The following is a 20,036-nucleotide window of genomic DNA, read 5'->3' on the forward strand; positions in this document are numbered from 1 at the left end:
CCCCCGGGCTGTCCCCGCTGTCCCCAGACAGTCCCTCCTGCCTCCAGAGGGTCCCTCGCGCCTCCTCCCCTGTGCACCACAGGGGGTCCCGTTATCCCACCGGGAACGCAGCTGTCCCCGCCGGGATCCCCGCTGCCTCCTCGGTCTTCTATCGTCCCCTGGAGGTCCCCGCTGACCCCGGACTGTCCCTCCTGCCTCTCGAGGGTCCCTCTTGCCTCCTTCCCTCTGTCCCACCGGGGATCCCGTTATGCCAACGAGAATGCTGCTGTCCTCACTGCCCCAAGAGGGTCCCGTTATTCCACCCGGAGCACTGCTGTCCTTATTGCACCGTCGGGATCCCCGCTGTCTCCAGGGGGTCCCCATTATCCTCTGGTCCCTCTTGCCCCAGGCTCCGCAGGGACGTGGCTCCTGCCCCACGACAGGGGCGGGGGGGGGGGGGGGGGGGAACACGGACCCGTCACCATGACAACGTCCCCGGTGCCCCCGCCCCGTCCCTTTGTTAACGTTAAGACCGTTAACCCTGAAGCTGTCAGCACCGGGAGGGATGCGGCGGGACCACGTCCCCGACGTGAAGGGCGGACAGCCCCGCCATCGCAGCGCTTGTCACACCCCACTGCACACCCAGTGTCCCGTCGGGACCGTGGCGGGAGCGCTCGGTCCCCGCCGCTCCGCCCGTCCCGTCGGGGCCCGCAGGTGCGCGCCTCCGCTCGATCTCTCGGCCGGCGACTGCTTCGGCCTCGCGCGGGGATCGCTTAGTGCTGCCTTCCCGCCTCCACGTGCGCCACAGCCATGGCGGCCCCCGTGCGGGTCGGGAGCGCGGCCCCGGTGCCCGCCAAAGGTGGGCTGGGACCGGGTCAGCGCGGGGCTCCCGGTGCCGCTACCGGGCGCTGCTTTGGTTGCCTCGACGGGGGAGGCCGGGCCGGCGGCGGGAGGTGGCTCCGCCACCGGCCCGGCCACCCCCGCCGCCGGCCCGGCCCAGCTGGCCCTTTGTCGGTTGTCCCGTGGGCCGTGCGGGGAGGGTTTGGTGGCTCGTGAGTGCCGGTGTTGGGCTGGAAATAGTGAATAATCCCCCTGCTGTCACTCCCCCGCCGCACTCTGGCATCGCCGAGATGTAGGGGGGCGGCTGCTGTCGGGGGGCGGCTTCAGGATGAGGCTCCCGGGGATGGATCACCCGGCGCTGGGTGGCTTTTTCCCGGTGGGATAACGGGATCCCCTTGTTGGGGAAACAGGGGCGCATTAGGGTGTTGCCGGGGCGCTGGCGGATGAGCCGTGAGGGGCTGTGCGTGGTGTCCCCTCGGTGTGCGGACAGCCAGCTGCACTCACAGCGTTTGACATAGTTACAGCGGTGCTTTCTGGGCTAAAAAAAGCCTTGTTCCCCAAAAAAGCGCCAGCAATCTGCCCCCAGCGTGAAGGGCAGGACCCCACCCCTTTTCCCCGCTTGTCCCTAGGGGTTTGAGCACAGCGACCCTTCTCCCGCTGGACCCAAGGACTGACATGAGGACAGCAAGGATGCTGGTGGCCCGTGGGGTGCGGGCTGCTGTGCCCTCCTGATCCCTCCTTTGGGTGCCCCCGTTTGTCCCACAGCCCGAGGCCCCGCGCGGCATGTGGCACAGCAGATCCCCGAGGAGATCCTCGGGAACGCGGAGCTGCGGGAGGCGGCGGAGGCCCTGCCCCCCAACTACAACTTCGAGATCCCCAAGACCATCTGGCGCATCCGGCAGGCTCAGGCCAAGAAGGGTGAGCGCTGACCCGGGGAATGAGCGGTTTTGGGGCTGGTTTGTGCTGCTGAGCCCCTCCCCCGCAGTGGGACCCCCATGGGGCAGGGGTGGGGCCGAGCTGCTGCTGTGCTCCGGCGTGTTTAGGCTCTGTCTTGGCGAGCTCTCCTCCTCTCTAGGGGGGTTAATAGATCTGTATCTCTGGATTATAATCACATTGGACAGGACAGGTTGAGCTGCGCGGACCCGTCAGCCTGGAGATGTGTCTGGGATGCTGGCCAGGTCCCTGCTGTGCTCCTCTTGCCTCTCTCCTCTCTCCCTGCACTTTCCTGACACGCTGCCGGGGCCGGGAAGAGGGAGCCCCACAACACCGGGGCGGGGCTGGCAGGGAGCTAGGCCATGCTGCTCTCTGCTCTGAACCTTCCTCGGGGTCCTGGGAGCTCTGAACCTTCCTCAGAGGGTTGTGTAGCCCCAGAGGAGCGGGGAACGATTTTGAAGGCTTCAGGAGCGGTGCCAGGGCTTTCCCTGCACAGCCTGTGCATCCCACTGAGCAATATGTGATCAACTACAGCGAGCAGGACACGGAGCCTCCCCCTCCATCCCCGGGTGTCAGCGGCGTCCCCACCCTCACTCCACGCGCAGGCAGGGGCTGCTCGTGGGGCCGTGTGGCGGAGCCAGATTTGAAATGCTTTGTATCCACCTGGGAACGTCTCTGCCTGCTGCCACCGAGCTGGCAGGGCTGGCAGGCGTCACGGGGGATGTTCTGGAAGCTGAGCTGCTCCCGGCTGCGATGCCGAAGGGCTGGAGGGTGTGGAGCTGCCCGGTGCATTCCAGCTGTGGTGTGGGAGTCAGGGCTGGACGTGTCCCATCAGGACATGGCGAGGCCGCCCAGCCGTGCTGCTCTGGCTTTCCTTGCTGTGTTTTGCTGCTTGGCACCTCCTAATTAAATGTAAATATGCGGCTGGGATTTAGGCTTCCGAGCTGGGAGCAGAGCCCATCAGCCAGCCAGCCGTGCTGGGATTTAAAAATCCGCGTGTGCAGAGACCAGCCAGGGACTCGTTGCTGGGGGAACGCAGCCTCCCACCAGGCTGCAGCCTGCCCTGCCTGTGCCCTGCCTGCTGTGGGGTTTGAGGGGGGCTGGGGGGCACCCCTTGTCGTCGTGCTGTGATGGTGGAGAGCAAGCCAGCTGCCTCCTGCCAACCCCCTGTTTGCAGATCTGGGGTGGAGGGCAGCCCCAAATGGGCCAAAATGGTCTCAAATGGCCTGGGGGATGCTGGGACACAGAGCCCTCATCCCTGCCAGGTCAGGCAGGGGCTGGCAGAGCACGTGCAGCTTCCCTTGGGCCCTGCAGGTTGGAACAGGGTGGGATCAGCCCGATTTGAGCCAAGCCTTTACACAGCTCCACACTGGCCAGCGGGCTGGGCCTGGCAGCATGGGGACTTTGTTGGAGGGGAATCTGGAGGGAGTGTTTGGATAGATAGCATGGAAGCTGGGATATCTTAGTGGGATTGGGAGGCGAAACAACAGGATTAATGGGGCCTCCTCCATTCACCTCCTCCATCGTGGTCCCTGCTCCTCCCCACCACCCCGTGGGGGGCTCCTGGCTGGGCCCCAGGCACTGGGCAGTCTGCTGGCCTTTGGAGGAAGAGGGATTGTTCTGAGCTGTGAGGAGGGAGCAAATGAGGAAACATAATTTGTTGTTGAATAAATTCCTGCAAGGCACAATGCTGCGGCTGCTGCTGGCCACCCTCCTGAAATGGGGAGAGAAGCTGAGAGGGGAGTGTGGAGAAGAGCAGCGAGGATGATCAAAGGTTTGGGGCAGCTTCTGTATAAGGAGAGATTAAATAGATTTAGATCCTTTAGCTGGAAAAGAGGTGAACGAAGGGGGATATGATAGGGAGGTAGAATTGTGAATGATGTGGAGAGGCTGAACAGGGGATGATTGTTCACTCTTTCTTGTACCAGGAGAACCAGGGGCACGCATTTACATTATTAGAAGCAGGTTTAAAATAAACAGAAGAATACCTTTTCCTGTACAGCACATAATTAAAATCTGGAAGTCATTACTGTGGGAAGCGGGAGAGACCAGCAGTGTCAGCAGGTTCAGAGAGGGATGAGGTGTGTGCACAGGGAGAGTGGATACAGCCCAAGGCAGGACGGTGTGCACCCCAGCTGCCAGAGCCACCCAGATTTTTGGCCAGCGCCTGCCTGGTTTGGGGAGGGTGGTTTGTGGCTGCACCTTGAGCTGGTCCTCACTTCAGGATGGCCCTTCCAGCCCCTCCTAACCCCGTGGGTGTTCCTCTTCCCAGTGGCCCTGCAGATGCCGGAAGGGCTCCTCATGTTCGCCTGCACCATCGCTGACATCATTGAGCGGTAAGACCACGGCTTTTCACTGCTTCCCTGCTGGGCTCCAGGGCTGGGGAGGGGGTGAGGGCTATTGCTGGGAATAGGGTGGCCACTGGGCAGGATGAGGCCCAGGGCTATGGATGAGGGGATGCTGTGGCTGCCCTCGTGGGGCCACAGCCTGGCTGGGCACAGCTGGGCAGCCCTGCGGCAGGTCACGGGGACCTGCTGCCAGCCCTGGGGACAGGGACCGGCACGGTGCCAGCCCAGCCCTCGCTGCTTGGCTTCTCCTTCCCTCTCCGCTGTGCTGGGAGCTGCTGACAGGCTCAGCGTGCCGGGGCCCCCGCGGGGGTGCTGGAGCTGGGGAGCAGCCGTGTTAACAACCGGCTGACGCCAGCCCGGTGCCCGCGTGCTCACCACGGCAGCACAGCCAGGGGAGGGCTGGCAGCGGGGCCACCGCTGCGGCACGGACCCGTCCTCCTCCCCCATGGCCTCGTCCTGCCTGTGCAGCCACGCTGCCCAGCACGGAGATGCTCAGAGGCAGCCTTGCTGCGACTGGGGAGGCTTGAGGCCATGGTGATAGCACGGAAAGGGTCACTCCTGCTGGGTGACCCCTTGACCGCAGCTCCTCTCTTGATTTTTTTGTGCCGCTTGAGAGGCGAGGCTGAGGCACCGGAGAGGAGCTGGGCTGTGCAGTGACAGTGGATGCAGGCACCTTGCAGAAATTGGCCGTGATCTCTTTCCTGCCGAGCGCGCCTGCCTTCCTCCCCACCCACCACAGCCCCCTCCGCAGCCCCTCTCTGTTTTAGCACAATGAATTAGTGCTAATAGCGCTTCGTGCCTCGTCTGCCATCGGGGTCGTGGCACTCATTAGCAGCTGCCTTCCCGGGGCCGGCAGCCTCGCCTCCCCACCCTGAGCCAAGCTGCCGCTGCCGTGCCGGGTGGGAAGGCAGCCGTGCCCGCGGGCTTTGTCCCCGCTTTGCCGTCGTCTCCCCCGCGGGGATCGCGGCAGCCCCACACTGGGTGGGAAGGTGGGCACGGGCAGGGGATGGGCACGGGGGGCAGGGGATGGGTGCGAGTGTGGGCAGCTCTGCGTGGGTTTGTCCCTTTAAGTGGAGCTGCCTCCTCTCCGGCTTTGGCACCCAGCCGCTTTCATGTCTCCGACTTCAAAGGCAGTGGATTAAGGGGCTCTTTTATCTGAATGAAACCTTAAGCCCCACTTCCCGGTGGATGGTGGATTCCAGGGTGCTGAATGCCGGGGTGCGGGTGGATTCTGGGGTGCTGGAGTCCTTGCTGGACTCGCCCTCTTTGCTGGGGGTGCTCCACAGGGCTGGTGAGGGGTGCTGGTGGGAGATGGGTGCTGCATGGGTGGAGGTGCCCAGCCAAGGGAGGGGATGTGGGGGCACTGATGGGATGGTGTTTGGATGTGGGATGGCGTCAAGGCTGAGCAGGAGGGCCGTATCCTTCCCTCGCTGCCACCATGCATCACCCAGAGACACCCCACTGCCGGTCCCTTACTGAGAGCACTGGGTGCCATCCGTGATCCTGGCTGGGATGTGGCTGTGCTGGGTACCAGCACTGCCAGCCAGAGGATTGTGGCTGTGGGCAGGAGTGAGCCCAGCCCTGTGTCCACTCTCTCGGGGACACACTCAGGACCAGTTACACTGCCAGAGGTGAGGTGTGAATCGGCAGGTGGCCTCGTTAGTTCCTGCCTCTTCCTGCTATTAATATTCATCGCCAGCATTAATGTGGAATTGCAGCTCGGCCGCCCGCTCCTGCTGGCCCTCCTCACCCAGTGCTGGGGCCGGATGAGCCTCCGACGTGACAGGAATCGCTGCAGCCGTGTGCTCTGGCTGCCGTGGCCAGGCTGGGGACAGGTGCTTGGGGTACCATCAGTTCCGGGCTGGTGTCCCCTTCTGGTGACAGAGAGGATGTGAGAGCTGAGCGTGACAGGAATACCTTTGTGCCCACGGGGGGCATTGCTCAGCAAGCACCCCCTTTCCCCAGTCCATCCCCACAGCCTCCTGTCCTTGCTGGTGGGAGTTTGGGGAGTGAGTTCCCGCTACATTCTCTGCTGCTGGCTGCAGAGCCATGCCCGGGGCTGGTGCCCCTGGGGTGACAGTGCCCACCCCTGTGTGTTCCGGTTGAACTGGAGCCGTGTCAGCTGCCACTCAGACGGAATATTTATCCCTTCTGCTGGAGCTGCCTTTTAATAGAATATTTGTGCCGTGGCCTGGTGGTGCTGGGGAGAGCTGAGAGCGGGGACGTGGCTCACTCCCCCGCATCACAGGCGGCTCGGGGAGGACACGGTGCTCGCTCTGCGTCTGTCTGTCCCCGTGCAGTGGGTTGGCGGTGTCACCACGTCCCTCACTGCCACGTGGGAGTGAGCAGGCCCCTGGGGAGCCCCGTGGGGTAAGGAGGGGAGGGGTCTGAGCTTCCCAGCTTCTGCACTGGCACTTGCCGAGCCCCGAGGGGCTGTGGGGGATGAAGATGTAGCTGAAGCATCAGAGGCGCCGTGGGGTTCTTAGCCTGCAGCCGTTGAAACTGAGAGCGCACTCGGAGCATTGACCGGTGTGAGGCCAGTTAATTACCGTTAATAGGTTTGTCATTGTCAAAGCTGTGCCGGGGCAAGCCGGCTGTGAGGAAGGGGGGGGGGCAGGGCCGGGGTCTGCGCGCTGCCGGCGCCGCATCACGACGCTCCCGGCACCTTCCAAATTGGCTCCATTTGTCACGGCTGATGTAATTCGGCAGAGGGAAACTCGTGCTGAGGGGCGGCAGCGTGGAGAGCCACGTGGGGGGAGCTCGGACCACGGCTCGGTGAGGGGGCAGCCCCCCAGCCCACCCGCTGTCGTGCCGGGAAGGTGGCAGTCGTGTCCCCCTGCACCACCAGCTTGCAGCTGGGGGCTGTGCAGCCAGGAGTGGACCCCTGCTCCCCTCCCTGCCGGGGCTGGAACAGACGGATCAGCTGGGCTCTCAGCTGGGCTTTTGATTCCGTGTTAATAAAGTCGGCTGTCAGGCTTCGCAGCTGCTGATCCCTCTGTCTTCCTGTGCCACGATGGGGTGAGAGGCTCCTGCTAGTCAGTGGCGGGGATGGGTAATGGCAGCGGGGCCCAGGGGTGTCCTGATGCCAATACAGGCTGCTCTGCCACAGCTTTAAACACCTCCCAACTCCCAATGAAGAAGATCTGTGCAAGGCCGTGCTGGAGGCACGCAGACCATCCAAGTCTCATCCTGGTGACTCAGGAACATATGGGGACTTTTTGGATTGACAGCAGGTCCTGGTTGAGCAATAAAGAGTTAAACATCTGTGTGCCCAGCCCAACAGCTGTGGCAGAGCTTGAAATGCCAGGACAAAACAGCCCCTGATGACCGGTGTGCCCGGCAGTCGCCGGCGCCATGGCTGGTGTGCCCAGCAGGTTCCCAGCACCGGCAGGCACCGGGTCCCTTGGCTAGGCAGGTCTGCCATGTGGCACTGAGCAGTGTGGCACTGAATGCTGTGATGAAGCTGGCAGCATCACCAGGAGGTCCCAAAAGGCCAGCCTGGGACACTGGCACAGGTCAGGATCTGGCCTCAGCTGCACAGTGCCGTGGCTCTGCTGGCCAGCGCTGCCTTCCCTTCTCCCCTTGTCCTTTAAGCACAACCTGGAGGCGCTGGCAGCGGGTGCACGCTGTGCAGGGGAATTTAATCACTGTCATTAACCACACAACAGCATCATTAGGAGGAATGAAGTTCTCACTTCATTGGAGATGTTCAAAACCTTCTACCCGGGTGGTGGCTGCGCCAGGGGGATAGGGCAGGGCGGAATGTGTGGGGTCTACAGGGCTGTCACCTCCCAGGGCTGGGATGTGCCAGCACAGGTGTGGTGCCCACCACCATGTGCCCCATGCCACTTCCTCATATCCCACAGAGCTCTGTGGCCTGGCCATTGTGAAGAGGGGACAGGCACCATCCAGGCACAGGATGGTCGTGGTGGCTTTACAACCAACAAGCACTGGCCCTTGGTTTGCCTTATTTTGGGATTTTTTGCTGCTATGGGACCAGCAAAACTGGGGTGCCCTGGGACATGCCCCTTGGGATGGTGGTGTTTGCCCTGGCACCTATAGTGAGGACAGAGTGGGAAGTCCTCTCAGGGGAGGGGACCCAGCTAGAGATGGTTGCCCCTGGGGGTCTGTGGGGACAGCCACCTCTCCCCATCCTGCTCCACTTGCAGAAGCTCTGTGAGGCCCCATCACTGCCCAGCTGCAGCTGGCCTCTTCCAGCACCAATTGCAATAAAATCGCAAACTCGTTATTTTAATTATGTGCAGGCTTCCTGTGCTAATGAAGCTGGGAGTCTGGTAATGGGGCTTGGTGATGGACTTCTCCACTAATTAAGTGCCCTGTTCTCAGCCAGAGCTGGGCTCAGCCCCCACGGGTGTCCTGGGACACGCTGGCATTGGGCACAGGGCAGGCAGTGGGTGTGGGGTTTGTGGAGTGATCATGGGGTGGTTGTGGGGTATGTGCAGGGCCACATGCAGGTGAGGCAGGGGGCTGTGAAGCAAGGGGCAGTCTGCACCATGTCCCTGTTCCCAGCACAACATGCAGGCATCCCAGTGCTGGCTCCATCCTCCCATAGCCCCGTGGTGCCAGGACTGGCCACTCTCAGCCCAGTCCCCTCAGTCCCCTCCCCACCAAGGTCTGATGGACACACAGGGGCTGAGGACTCGTCCCTGCTGGGGGAGAGCAGCTCTGCCTCATGGCTTGAGGACCAGCACTGTATCATTCACACACTGCCAAGGGACCTTGCGCTCCTGCCAGCAGCAAATGCTCTCATTCATTTTTCGAGGGGCTGGGATAAATCAGGGCTGCTCCAGCCAAGTGCCTGTGCTCAGGTGACACAGACTGGCTACCCCATGCTTGGAGACATGCAGGCCCCATGTGTGCATGTCTCTGACCCAGCGGTTTTAGCCCCCAAACTTGTCCCTTGATTGCTGCTGCCTCTATCCTGCACTGGGGAGCTGGGCTGGGAGGGCCTGGGGGTCCCAGCTGGGAGCGTGGCCGGGACCTGGCCCGCCCTGGAGCACATCCTGCCAGTGCTGAGCATGGCGCTTTATAAATGGGATTTTGGGAGCCATCTGTTTAAAGGAGCAGATAATGAATTAGGGGGAGATGAGAAAAATGCTAAGGCCAGGCGGTTTTTCAGAATGAGCCGGGGTTTGCGGGACGTAAAAGATGAATAACCTCCCCACGTGTTCAATATTCATGAGCTCCCAGCTGTAATGAGTGTCTAGGCACTGGGTGGGGACATCCCTGTCACCACTGCCAGCACGCTGCTGGGACCCATCTGCGGCTGTTACGACTTCCAGGGACACGAAACAGCAACAAGGACGCTCCCGTGGCTGCCCCTTGTCCACGTCCTGGTCCGGGCTAGTTGGTGAGCAGTTCCCCAGCCCGTGTCGGAGGCAGGTGGCTGCTAATTGACATTTCCTTCCTCTGTAGTTTGATGAAAGACTCTGGCGACACCGAACTGATTAAAACATCAAGGGGAGGCCCTGGCGCTTGCCTTTGATTTGTCTCGGGAGATGATTACGGCTCCGCTCGATTGTCCAGCCCAGCCGGAGCGGGTGATCGCGGTGTGTGCCGTCCTGGAGCCTCTCCTGCAGCACCACCAGGCTCCTGGCCTTGCCAGCACCATTCATTGGGTTCCCTCCTCACCAAGCATCATCCCGTGGCTTCTTTGCTCAGCTGTGACTCCGCTCCCTGCAGCCAGAGGAGGAATCTTGCCCATGGCCAGGACAGGGCTCAGCCCTGTCTCTCCCTGCCCAGCTGCAGCCCTGCACACCGGACAGGGCCACGGGCACCTCTGCCCTCCTCCTTCCGCCGTTGCTATTTCACTTTCTTGCTCTTCACCCCCAGGGACTTTCTCTGGGGTTTGGGCCAATTTGCATACATTTTAATCTATAAAAAATTAAGCGGCGCTGGCTGCCGCTCTGAGTCAGACCTCCCCATCCTGAATCTTAAGGAGCTGAATAATTTTCCACTTTTGCTGAGATGTGTGGAGTCTGATTCATGTTCATCTCATCACCTCTCATTAGAGGAGGGGGCTGGGGGCTCCAAAGGGTGCGAAGAGCCTTCTCGAAGCTTCACTGGCAGCCCCCAGCCCCATGGCGTGGCCAGTGGAGGAGCCATCCTCCCACCCAGGCCACGCTGGCCGTGAGGAATCGCGGGATTTGGGTGCTGGCAGGATCCAGCCCATCTTCTGACACTCCCCAGCTGCATCCCCAACCCCTGGAAAACCGTGTGGAGTGGGAGCTGCCCAGGCTGGATGCGGGAGGTGAGGATGGCTGTGCCCCCTCCTCGGGGGTGCTCCAGCAGAGCTACTCCCCTGTCCCCCTCCCCGGGCGCTGACGGATGGGCCGGAGCTGTTAATATTCAGCACGCTCCACCATTTCTCCACCTTCTGCCATCTGCCCAGCTCTGCCCACCATTTCTATTCTTGCCGCCGACGTAACGCTCCCTGCCTGGCGCTTGGGGGGAGCGCGGGACCCTGGCCCCCAGCCAGCGCCGGGTGCTGGAGGGGGTGACTCTGTGCCAGGGCCTCCTCCTTCCCTGGTCCCCTCACGCCAACCTTGTGCCAGCAGCTGGGGGGACCCCGCTGGCACTGAGCTCCAAGCTGCTGGTGCGGCCTCCTCGAGTAAATAAGGAATTAGCATCTGGTTTAAGCAGCCCCTCCAGGCGCAGGGCTTTGTCATCGCGATACCTGCTCTCATCCTGCCGCAGCAGCTCCCTGGGAAGGCAGCCAAGCTAATAATCCCCCAAAATGGTGCAATAAAATACCCACAAAGGTGGCGCCTCTGAATCATGCCAGAGCCCTGGCTTTGCTGCTCAGTGCTGGTGTGTGCCCCTTCACCCACAGGCTGCCAGGTGCCAGGTGGGTTTGGACTGGAGCGCTGGGGGTAGTGGGCAGCACCAGTGGTAGTTAGGTGCTTTTCCTTTCCAAGTGCCATTTAAGCACCAGCTCTTCTGGGGGTCACCCTATTTGGCCAAACTGGCATCCAGGGGTGACACAGCCAGGTGCAGATTGGGTTCACTGGCTCACACGGTACCCAGGCATGGGGTGATGGTGGCTTGGCTGGCACTGCAAGGGATGCCAGGACAGCTGTTCTGCTCATCCTGGTGGGTGCTGTCCCCAGGGCTGGCTGGTGGAAGCAGTGGGAACCACGCTGTGCCGGGTCTCCCTCTGCTGCTCTCCCCTCTGGAGCATTAGGAATCTGGCAGCGTGTTGTTTGATGAGTGGATAATCCGCTGAATTGCAAACAGCTTTACCCAATTGAAGAGGCGGATTACCGCTCTCCAGCTTAATCATGTTGACATCTCGGAGAGTAGCCAGGGCTTGTCCTCTTCGGCGTGTGGCTCGGTGGGAGCGCGGGGTCCCCTGGGTAGTGACATGCCATGAGGTTGGGGGGCAGAACCTGGGCTGTGGTGACACAGCTGTGACCCTCAGTGCTGCACCTTCCCACAGATTCACGGATGCACAGGCGGTGGTGATGGGCGACGTGACCTACGGCGCCTGCTGCGTGGACGACTACACGGCTCGGGCCCTGGGCACTGACTTCCTGGTGCACTATGGACACAGCTGCCTGAGTAGGTGACACTCAGCCCCGGGGTGCTGCTGGGGTGGCCGTGTGTGGCACTGTGGAGGCTGTGCCGCTGCCACCGTGCCACACCGAGCAACTCCACACCCCTCTTGATGCCAGCTCGGAGACTTAGTGCCAAAGGCTAATCCCTTCCCAAATTCTGTTCTTCAGCTTCAGCTGCTGGCTTTGGATGGGGCCAGGCTGGCTGGGTGGCTGCTCACGGGCAGGATTTTGGGCGCAGCAGGGCGTGCTTATCCTGTTCAGCTGCGGCATCAGATCCAGCCCTGTGCCCAAGAGCAGAGCAGCAAGGCCATGGCTTGGCAGGACCCCGCTGGCCCAGGAGCTGCCAGCAGAGATGAACCTGCTCCTGCCCCCCACCTGGCCTCTGTGGAGTGATGAGGAAGGGAATGATGGCAGAGGAGAGCGAGGGCCTGGGGGTCCCGCTCGCCCCGGGGCGGGGAAAGGCGGCTTTGTGGGTACAGTGCAGGCTGGGCGGGGAAGGGAGGAGGAGGAGGCTGTGTGCTCCCCAGGCGGACGGTACTCTGGCTCCAGTTGCCATGGAAACTGCGCTGCTGTCCCAGATGCTGCTAACTTTGAAGTCCACCCAGGATGGAATCAGCCCAAAAATAACAATAAGACGCTCTGGGTTTTAAGGTGGATCTGCAGAATTGCCATAGTGAATGGCAGGCGTGTGCATCCCTGCTGCTGCCACGCTCCCAGCACCTGGCACCCCTCCTGGACATTTATGGGGCCCTATAAATGGGCTTGAAGAATTGCATCAGGCTCTGTATGAAATACTGACTCCCCAGTTGAGAACTCTGTCCTGAAAGCCACGTCGGTGTGAGCGTTTGTGTGATAAATACGTGTGCTAGGTGCTTTGTTATGGAAGGAGGGTTATGGGCACCACTGGCACAGGGAGTATAAAACTCCTGGTTTGTAGGCTGCTGCTCATGAATGAACAGCGGGAAGGGGAGGAAGGGGCCATATCCATCAGGCTACTCCAGGGAACGGGAGTCACATCAGCTAGAGCTGCTCCCTGCAGGGACAGGCAGGCACTGCCCAGCTGACTGTCACCAGCCCAGCTGCCATCTGCTGCCCAAGGCCTTGTCGCCCTTGCCTGCTCTGAGTTGGGTGAGTCACAGGGCACACTGGGTTACCCACGGGCTGCTGTGAGGATGCTGGGCTCCTTTTGAGCTGCCCATGGTGGTCCTGTCACCATGGTGGCCAGTGGTGAGGCACACGGATGCTTCCTGCTCCTTCCTGGCCCCACGTGCCCCGCAGGAGGGAGTAATTTGCACTTAATTGTGATCAGGCAAAGAGCACCAAAATGGGAAGTGAATGCGGAGCTGCAGATCGATGTGGACTCTGTGTACTTTAATTATTCACTTAATCGTGGTGACAAAGGCTTCTTAGCACCAGGGGTAATTAGATTTGTGTTCATTGATTCCCCAGGCTGCCATTATCTGGAGAGAAATGAGCGGGTGCTCTCCGTGGCTCCCGTCTGCACCCCCTGCCCTGGGTGCCAGCACAGGCAGAGGGGTGGCACAGCCCACCCTGCCTATACCAGGACAGTTTGGGGCATAGGGATGCTTTATCCCTCAGCTGCAGGCAGAAGAAGCCTGGGGCTCACTGGAGTGTACCCCACACTCTGTCTCTTCCCGTCACCAGTTCCCATCGACTCCACGCAGGGGCTGAAGATGCTCTATGTGTTCGTGGACATAAAGATCGATGCATCCCATTTCCTTGAGACCATTCGCTTCAACTTCGCAGCAGGCACCTCCCTGGCCCTGGTCAGCACCATCCAGTTCGTTTCCACGGTGCAGGTGAGGTGGAGATCCCTGGCTTTTGTCTCCCCCTGAATTTTCCCCTGGCTCAGCCCTGGGAGCGGCTGCCCCAGGGTGCTGGTGGAGCTGGTTCCCGTCTGACGAGTCGCTGCAATAATGTGCTGCTGCCATAATGTTGATCAAGTACTTTATAATAACTCTGATCAATGTTTCATGGCGGCACCCCCTCCCCAGCTCCCCCGGGAGCTGCTCTGGAAATGTCAGGGCAGGCGCTGGAGCACTTGGCATTTTGATGCAGTGCCGGCAGCGGCCGGGGAAGCTCCGGCGGGTCTGTCTGTCTGCCCCTGAACGGCCGGCTGGGCAGGATGGGAGGAGATGAATGAGCCTCTTGAGCCGTGTCTATCTAAACACGGGGCTATCCAAGCGTTAAGCCTTTTCCCTTGTCTTTTAATTGATACGTTGGTTGAGCCTCGCTGAGCATCCTGGCTGCACCAGGCTGTTCCCGGGGCCGCCCAGAGCGGGCTGGTTCCCCTCCACAGGGACACAACAGTGCTGGGGTGTTCCCAGGGGTCCTCAGCCACCCTCTGTGCCATGGTCTGTCCCTGCTGACCCCACGTCTCCCACAGGCAGTGTCACAGGAGCTGCGCTCCCAGTACAAGGTGTGTGTGCCCCAGTGTAAGCCGCTGTCCCCAGGAGAGATCCTGGGCTGTACGTCACCCCGGCTTGCTCAGGACACAGATGCCATTGTGTAAGTACCCAGGGTCCTTCAGCACCCTCCTGCCTGGCCTAGGCTTGTCATCCTTCCTGCACCCTCTGCCTGGTTTTGTGCAATTTCAGGAGGTGGTGAGGGACAATCCACAGGCTGGGCTGGGCCCCCTTCAGTTCCTTGTGCTGCTTTAAGTGGCGTGTGCTTGTAGCACAGAGGAAATAATTGAGTCGTATATCAGAATAGATAATAGATGGAAGGGCGGGTGGATAATTGGAAAAGACAAATGGCCGGGGCCCAACATCACAGCAACATTAATTTTATTTAAGGACAGCAAATTAGAGGGAGCACTTCGCTTCCTATCACCTAATTATTTTAGGTAATGGAAATGCTTAATGTACTGTGAATACAGTGTGCCGCAGAATAAATAAATACAAAGACCCCACCCTTGGGGGGAGCCGGGGAGCCCAGGTGTGGGTTGGGCCCTGCTGAGCTTCCTGCCTGCACTGCCGGGAGCCAACAGCACTGCTGCCTTTCCAAGCATGGCCGTGCAGGGAGCCAGGCTCAGGATTGCTGGGTGTGGGGTTGGTGGGAGCTCTGGCTTCATCCTGAGCCACTTCCCATCTCTCCAAGGACATCAGGAGCAGGCAGGGGCAGCCAGGCTGGCACTGCATTGGTGAGACTGGGTCCTTTCAGCTGGCAGAGGAGCAGTGGTGCGGTACCAACCCGTGCAGGTGCACTTGGCCTTACCTGCGTCCTCCCTGCATTACTATTTTCTTCTTTGCACTGTCTCTGGGGCTAACTTTTGCAGACAAATTAGCTTTGATCTCCCAAAATGTCATTCTCCAATTAAGGGCAAAATCTAGTCAAGTTTTACGTCTGAATTCATTTTCCAAGCCCTCACTCCATTAGGGCAGCTGAATGAAAGGCTTTGAAATGTAATTGCTGACTGGAAATCCGATTAGAAATGGAAGCAGCAACGTCTAGAAGCAGCCATTGAGATGGAGCAGCTCCCAGCCACCCCGTGCCGGTGTGAGCACCCCTCCTTGCTCCGAGCATGGCTGCCTCTCCAGCCCTGCCATGCCATGGAGCCCCGGCTGTGCCCGCTGCCCCTGGGTCCCAGCACAGGAGCTTGGATTCCTGGCATCTCCACTGTGCTGCAGCTTGGGAAACCGGTGGACACACGGATGGGGTGCTGCTGTTCCCCAGTGCCACAGCTCTCCCTCCCCTCTGGGCAGGTATTTGGGCGACGGCCGCTTCCACCTGGAGTCCATCATGATTGCCAACCCTGGGATACCTGCATACAGGTACAGGCACCCACTCCCATCCCATGGTGGGGAGCACCCCAGCTTCCCCAGCTGTCCCCAGGGCTGGGCAGGCAGCTGCCTGCAGCAGGCATGGGCAGGTGAGAGGCCACGGGGTGGGTGAGGAGGTGCTTCGGGGGAGATGAACACCAGCCATTTACTCCGTCTGAATATAAACATTTTGACAAGTACCTGTGAAAGCTCATGGAGGTGCAGCCATTAAAGCCCGGCTGCAGCAGGCAGAGGCCATAAAGTGCGATGATGAGGCCGCTGAAAGCAGATGAAATATCAGGAGTGAAAGGCTGGGCCCATTTGGAGGAATCTGAATTTCCTAGTAGGTCGTTTGTTACAAACGGGAGGCGCACGTCAGGTTTATGGCGCTGGTGAAGCTGCCGAAACCCGAGTGGGATTTGATTAAAATTCTCCTCATCAAACAAAGCAACAAATCAAAGAATTCTTCATAATTGATGAGCCAGGATGGGGGGGAGCTGAGTGTGAAGCCAAGCACAGAGCCGAGGCTGTACTGGGTGTTGGGGTGCTGTGGTGGGACACTTGTCCCTCTCCCTGTCCTTGTCCCCTAACGAGCCGGCTGGGTCCTGCATCAGCCAGGAGGACAGATGCTGTGGGAGGCAATTAGTGCTAATGAGGGCATCATTTGGAGGGGGGGCAGGTGATGAGGGGTGCGTGTGAGCCTGGCTGTGCTTTGCAGGTACGATCCCTACAGCAAAGTGTTCTCCCAGGAGCACTACAGCCACGAGCGCATGCACCGCGCCCGGCAGGACGCCATCCGCACGGCCACCAGTGCCCGCTGCTGGGGCCTCATCCTGGGCACGCTGGGGCGTCAGGGCTCCCCCAGCATCCTGCAGGTACCAGCCCCCTCCCCAGTGTCCCCACCGGGGCACCCGGTGCTGCTGTTGGGTGGGGGGAAGAATTGGTGAGCAATGGCACCATTGGTGTCCTCGCTGCCAGGGTGAGGGTGGATGTGGCACTGCTGGCAACCCATCGGTGGCCACTGGCCCTGATCTGTGTGGGCAATTAGCAGCAGATGAGGGAGGCTGGACAAGGGCTCATTAAACCCATTCCTGGGGAGAGCTGGCCAGTCTTGGAGAACCCCCCCGCTCTGCCAGACAGCTTGGCAATTAATTGGCTGGGTTTGTTTTAATTGGATGAACTTCCAGTCAGGTTCAGTGCCCCTGCTCAGCTGCCGTGCTGGCGCTTTCTGCACCCCGGCTGGGTGAGGGGAGCAGGACAACAGAGTTCTGCCCTCTGAGCACGGTGGTCCTGCTCACACCCAGAAATTCTGGGGTAGCCACAGGTGAAATTTGAGGCAGTGCAGGGAGCAGTAGGCAGAGCAGGACAGCAAAGTCCCAGCAGCTGCTCTTCCGCAGCGGGCAGGACACGGGTATGGCCAGGGCCAGCTGGGCCGGGGGTGATTAGTGCTGGCTCCAGAAGACAAGGACATCTCTGGCCCCTCTCCTCCTCCTGAAAGCTCTGGCTGCAGCCAGCCCACGACAGGCGGGTGTCCCAGGGCAGGCAGCCGCTAACGAGAACAGATTGTTGTCATTGAGCAGTAATTACTTCATTAGGCTGAGGCACGTGCTGGGGAGAGCTGGGCGCAAGCCGGAGCCATGGCCGCACTCCCTGACACTGCGCTTGGCCTACGACTGCCAAGGGGACAGGGCCGTGGGCAGAGCTGGGACCCACAGAGGGTCTGATGCCAGGAAGGGGCTGTGGGCAGGGCTTGGGGGGCTTGCTGGGGGATCCTAACCCTGCCAGGTGCCTTTTTGCCCCCACAGCACTTGGAGTTGCGTCTCCGTGCCCTGGGCCGGCCCTACGTGCGGGTGCTGCTGTCTGAGATCTTCCCCAGCAAGTTAAAGCTCTTCCCAGAGGTGGATGTGTGAGTGCTGCTGGCCCCTCTCCAGCCCCAGGGTGCCCCATCCCTGTCCAGTTCCTGTTTGAAGCTGTCGCTGACACCTCTGTCCTGCTGTCACCATGCACATGGCTGTGTCCATGGGGCAGGGAAGGGACATGGCTGTCCTTACCAGGGTGGTGCTGGCACAGTAAGGGGTGCAGCTGAGGGGCTTCATTGTGGCTTGTTCTTCCCAAAATGCTCATCACCGTTGTGACATTTCCCTTCCAGGTGGGTGCAGGTAGCCTGTCCCCGGCTCTCCATCGACTGGGGAGAAGCCTTCAGCAAGCCACTGCTGACACCCTATGAGGTGAGCACCCCTCCTCTCCGTTTTGGGGGACCAGTTCTGGCTTGGGCTGATGCACCAGAGCAGGCTTGGGGATGTCCCTGTAGCCAGACAGCGTCCCCTCCTCTCTCCATCTGTGCTCCGTGTACAGTCCGGGCATGCTGCTGGGATATCCAATCTTCTGTGAAACCAGTGGGATTCCCAGTGTCTTGAGCTTTGCCCCAGCAGTGCCCTCCTCGGCACACCAAGCTGGATGCTGGGACCTCTCCTAGCACCACCAGCTCCTCCTCTGCAGGCCCCCCTCGGGACTCATGCCCTGTCCTCTCCGCAGGCTGCTGTGGCTCTCCAGGACGTCGAGTGGCAGCAGCCTTATCCCATGGACTTCTATGCCAGCCAGTCCCTGGGGCCTTGGACAGTGAACCACGGTGGCACACAGCCCCCGCGCCGCGGGCGGCCGGCACAGGTGGGCAGCGGGGGGGTCACCGGGTCCCCGCTCCGTCCCTCTGGCCGGTGAGAGCACCGGGACGGGCTGAGCGCCCAGTGCCGCTCGGTGCCCAGTACCGCCCGGTGCCGCTCGGTGCCCGGTGCCGCTCGGTGCCTGGTGCCGCCCGGTGCCGCGTACCAAAAGCGCCACCCCGTGGTGTCGTTGCCATCGAACAGTAACGGGGACAGTGCCAGCCCGGCCCGGGGGAGGGACACGCGGGTCCCCGCAGCCCTTGGCGGGGTGAGCGCCTGCCGAGCCCCGCGGCTCCCCGGGAAAGCGGGGATTCCCCCCAGAGTGGCCCACGCGGTGCTGTGGGCTGAGCACGGACTGGCTCATCGCAGCTCCGGCTGGGGCTGGGACAGCCCTGACCCTCCCTCTCCCTGCAGGGGAAGCCGCCCGCGCCCCCCGCCCCGCCCGAGGGTGGCGAGCAGCCGAGCACCGGAGGCCCCGCAGCCTCCTGAGTGCAGCCGCAGCTGCCGCGCTCTGGGAGCCGGCGTGGGCAGAGGCGCGGGCATTGCCGATGTCTCCCGCCAGGGTAAGCACCACCGGGACCCCCCTCTACTGTCGCTGGAATGAATGGGGATGCACCCCCTAACGTGAACACACCGCTGCCCGCGGAGAGTTGCCCTTTCAAGGCCAGGCCGTGCTGCGGCCCTGCCCGCGGCCGCCGCGATCGCGCCGGGGGTCGCGTCCCGCCCGTCGGTGCCGCCCCGTCCTCACGCCTCCGGCGACCTCCCACCGCCAGGGGGCGCGCGTCACCTCAGCGAAGGCGCGCCGCGCTCTCTCTCCTCTCCGGCCAATCAGCGCGCAGCGTTTCGGCGGGAAGGCGGAAGGCGGAAGTGGCGCTCCCGGGGGCGCGGCCATGGCGGAGGCGCGGCCGCTGCGGCTGCTGGCGCTGCACGGGTACCGGCAGAGCGCCCGCCGCCTCCGCCAGCGCACCGGCGCGCTCCGCAAGGCCCTGCGCGGCCGCGCCGAGCTGGTGGCCATCGACGCGCCGCACCCCTTGCCCGCCGGCGCCGAGGACGGCCCGGACGGGGACGATCCCCCCCGCGGCTGGTGGTTCTCTGGGCCCGGCACGTTCGAGGCGGGGGAAGCGGCGGCAGCTCCGGCGGGGCTGGAGGAGTCTCTGTCGGCCGTGGCGGCGGCGCTGGCGGAGCACGGGCCCTTCGACGGGCTGCTGGGCTTCAGCCAGGGCGCGGCGCTGGCCGCTATGGTGTGCGCCCTGCGGGCCCGCGGCGACCCGCGCTTCCCGGTGGCCTTCGCCGTGCTGGTGGCCGGGTTCGCCAGCCGCGCCCCGGCACACGGACACTTCTACCGGGAGCCCATCGCCCTGCCCACGCTGCACATCGTGGGGGACACCGACGCCGTCATCGCGGCACCCCTCAGCAGGGAGCTGGCGCAGTGCTTCGTGGAGCCGGTTGTCCTCACGCACCCCGGCGGGCACTTCATCCCCGCGGCTGCGGCGCAGAAGAAAGCCTACCTGGAATTCTTGGAACGGTTCTGCCCCGCGCAGCGCCAGGCTGAGCGCCCAGGGGCTGGGGAGGTTTGAGAACGGGCTCTGTAATAAAAAGGGCTCTGGTGAGCCAGGTGCAGCCACCCGTCCTGTGAAGCATCACTGTTTCCATGCCTCCAGAGGGATCAGAGAACAGCTCCCTGCACACTCTGCTCTTCAGTGTACACCCAGGCCAGGCTAAATGGTTCTTTTTCCCCTTTCTTTTTCAGCTTTGTTGTATACATGAGTATATAATACAGATATATATATAAAATATATATTATTATGTATATAGCATATATAGGTAACAGGCAACACGAGTGTGGGGGTGTGACATTGAGGAGGGGGTTGAGGACAGGAGGGTGATGCTGCTCTGTGTGCAAGGTGCTTTCAGAGA

General features: G+C 61.7%; 2 protein-coding genes across 2 annotated transcripts; both read left to right on the forward strand.

Moving 5' to 3' along the window:
• The first annotated feature begins 740 nt into the window (after positions 1-740).
• DPH1 (diphthamide biosynthesis 1) lies at positions 741-18,626 on the forward strand. The gene is made up of 12 exons (XM_039562800.1): positions 741-838; positions 1,585-1,737; positions 4,025-4,088; positions 11,560-11,681; positions 13,343-13,497; positions 14,085-14,206; positions 15,403-15,471; positions 16,178-16,334; positions 17,265-17,365; positions 17,609-17,687; positions 17,995-18,126; positions 18,534-18,626. The coding sequence occupies exons 1-12, from the start codon at positions 790-792 to the stop codon at positions 18,606-18,608; spliced, it is 1,278 nt and encodes a 425-aa protein (XP_039418734.1). The 5' UTR covers positions 741-789; the 3' UTR covers positions 18,609-18,626.
• A 358-nt stretch (positions 18,627-18,984) lies between these two features.
• On the forward strand, positions 18,985-19,745 carry OVCA2 (OVCA2 serine hydrolase domain containing). The gene has a single exon (XM_039562802.1). It carries the CDS (start codon positions 19,010-19,012, stop codon positions 19,694-19,696), a length of 687 nt encoding a protein of 228 aa, XP_039418736.1. The 5' UTR covers positions 18,985-19,009; the 3' UTR covers positions 19,697-19,745.
• The last annotated feature ends 291 nt before the right edge of the window (positions 19,746-20,036 follow it).

This window comes from Corvus cornix, chromosome 19 (genome assembly GCF_000738735.6).
Source record: "Corvus cornix cornix isolate S_Up_H32 chromosome 19, ASM73873v5, whole genome shotgun sequence".
Classification (NCBI taxonomy): Eukaryota; Metazoa; Chordata; class Aves; order Passeriformes; family Corvidae; genus Corvus; species Corvus cornix.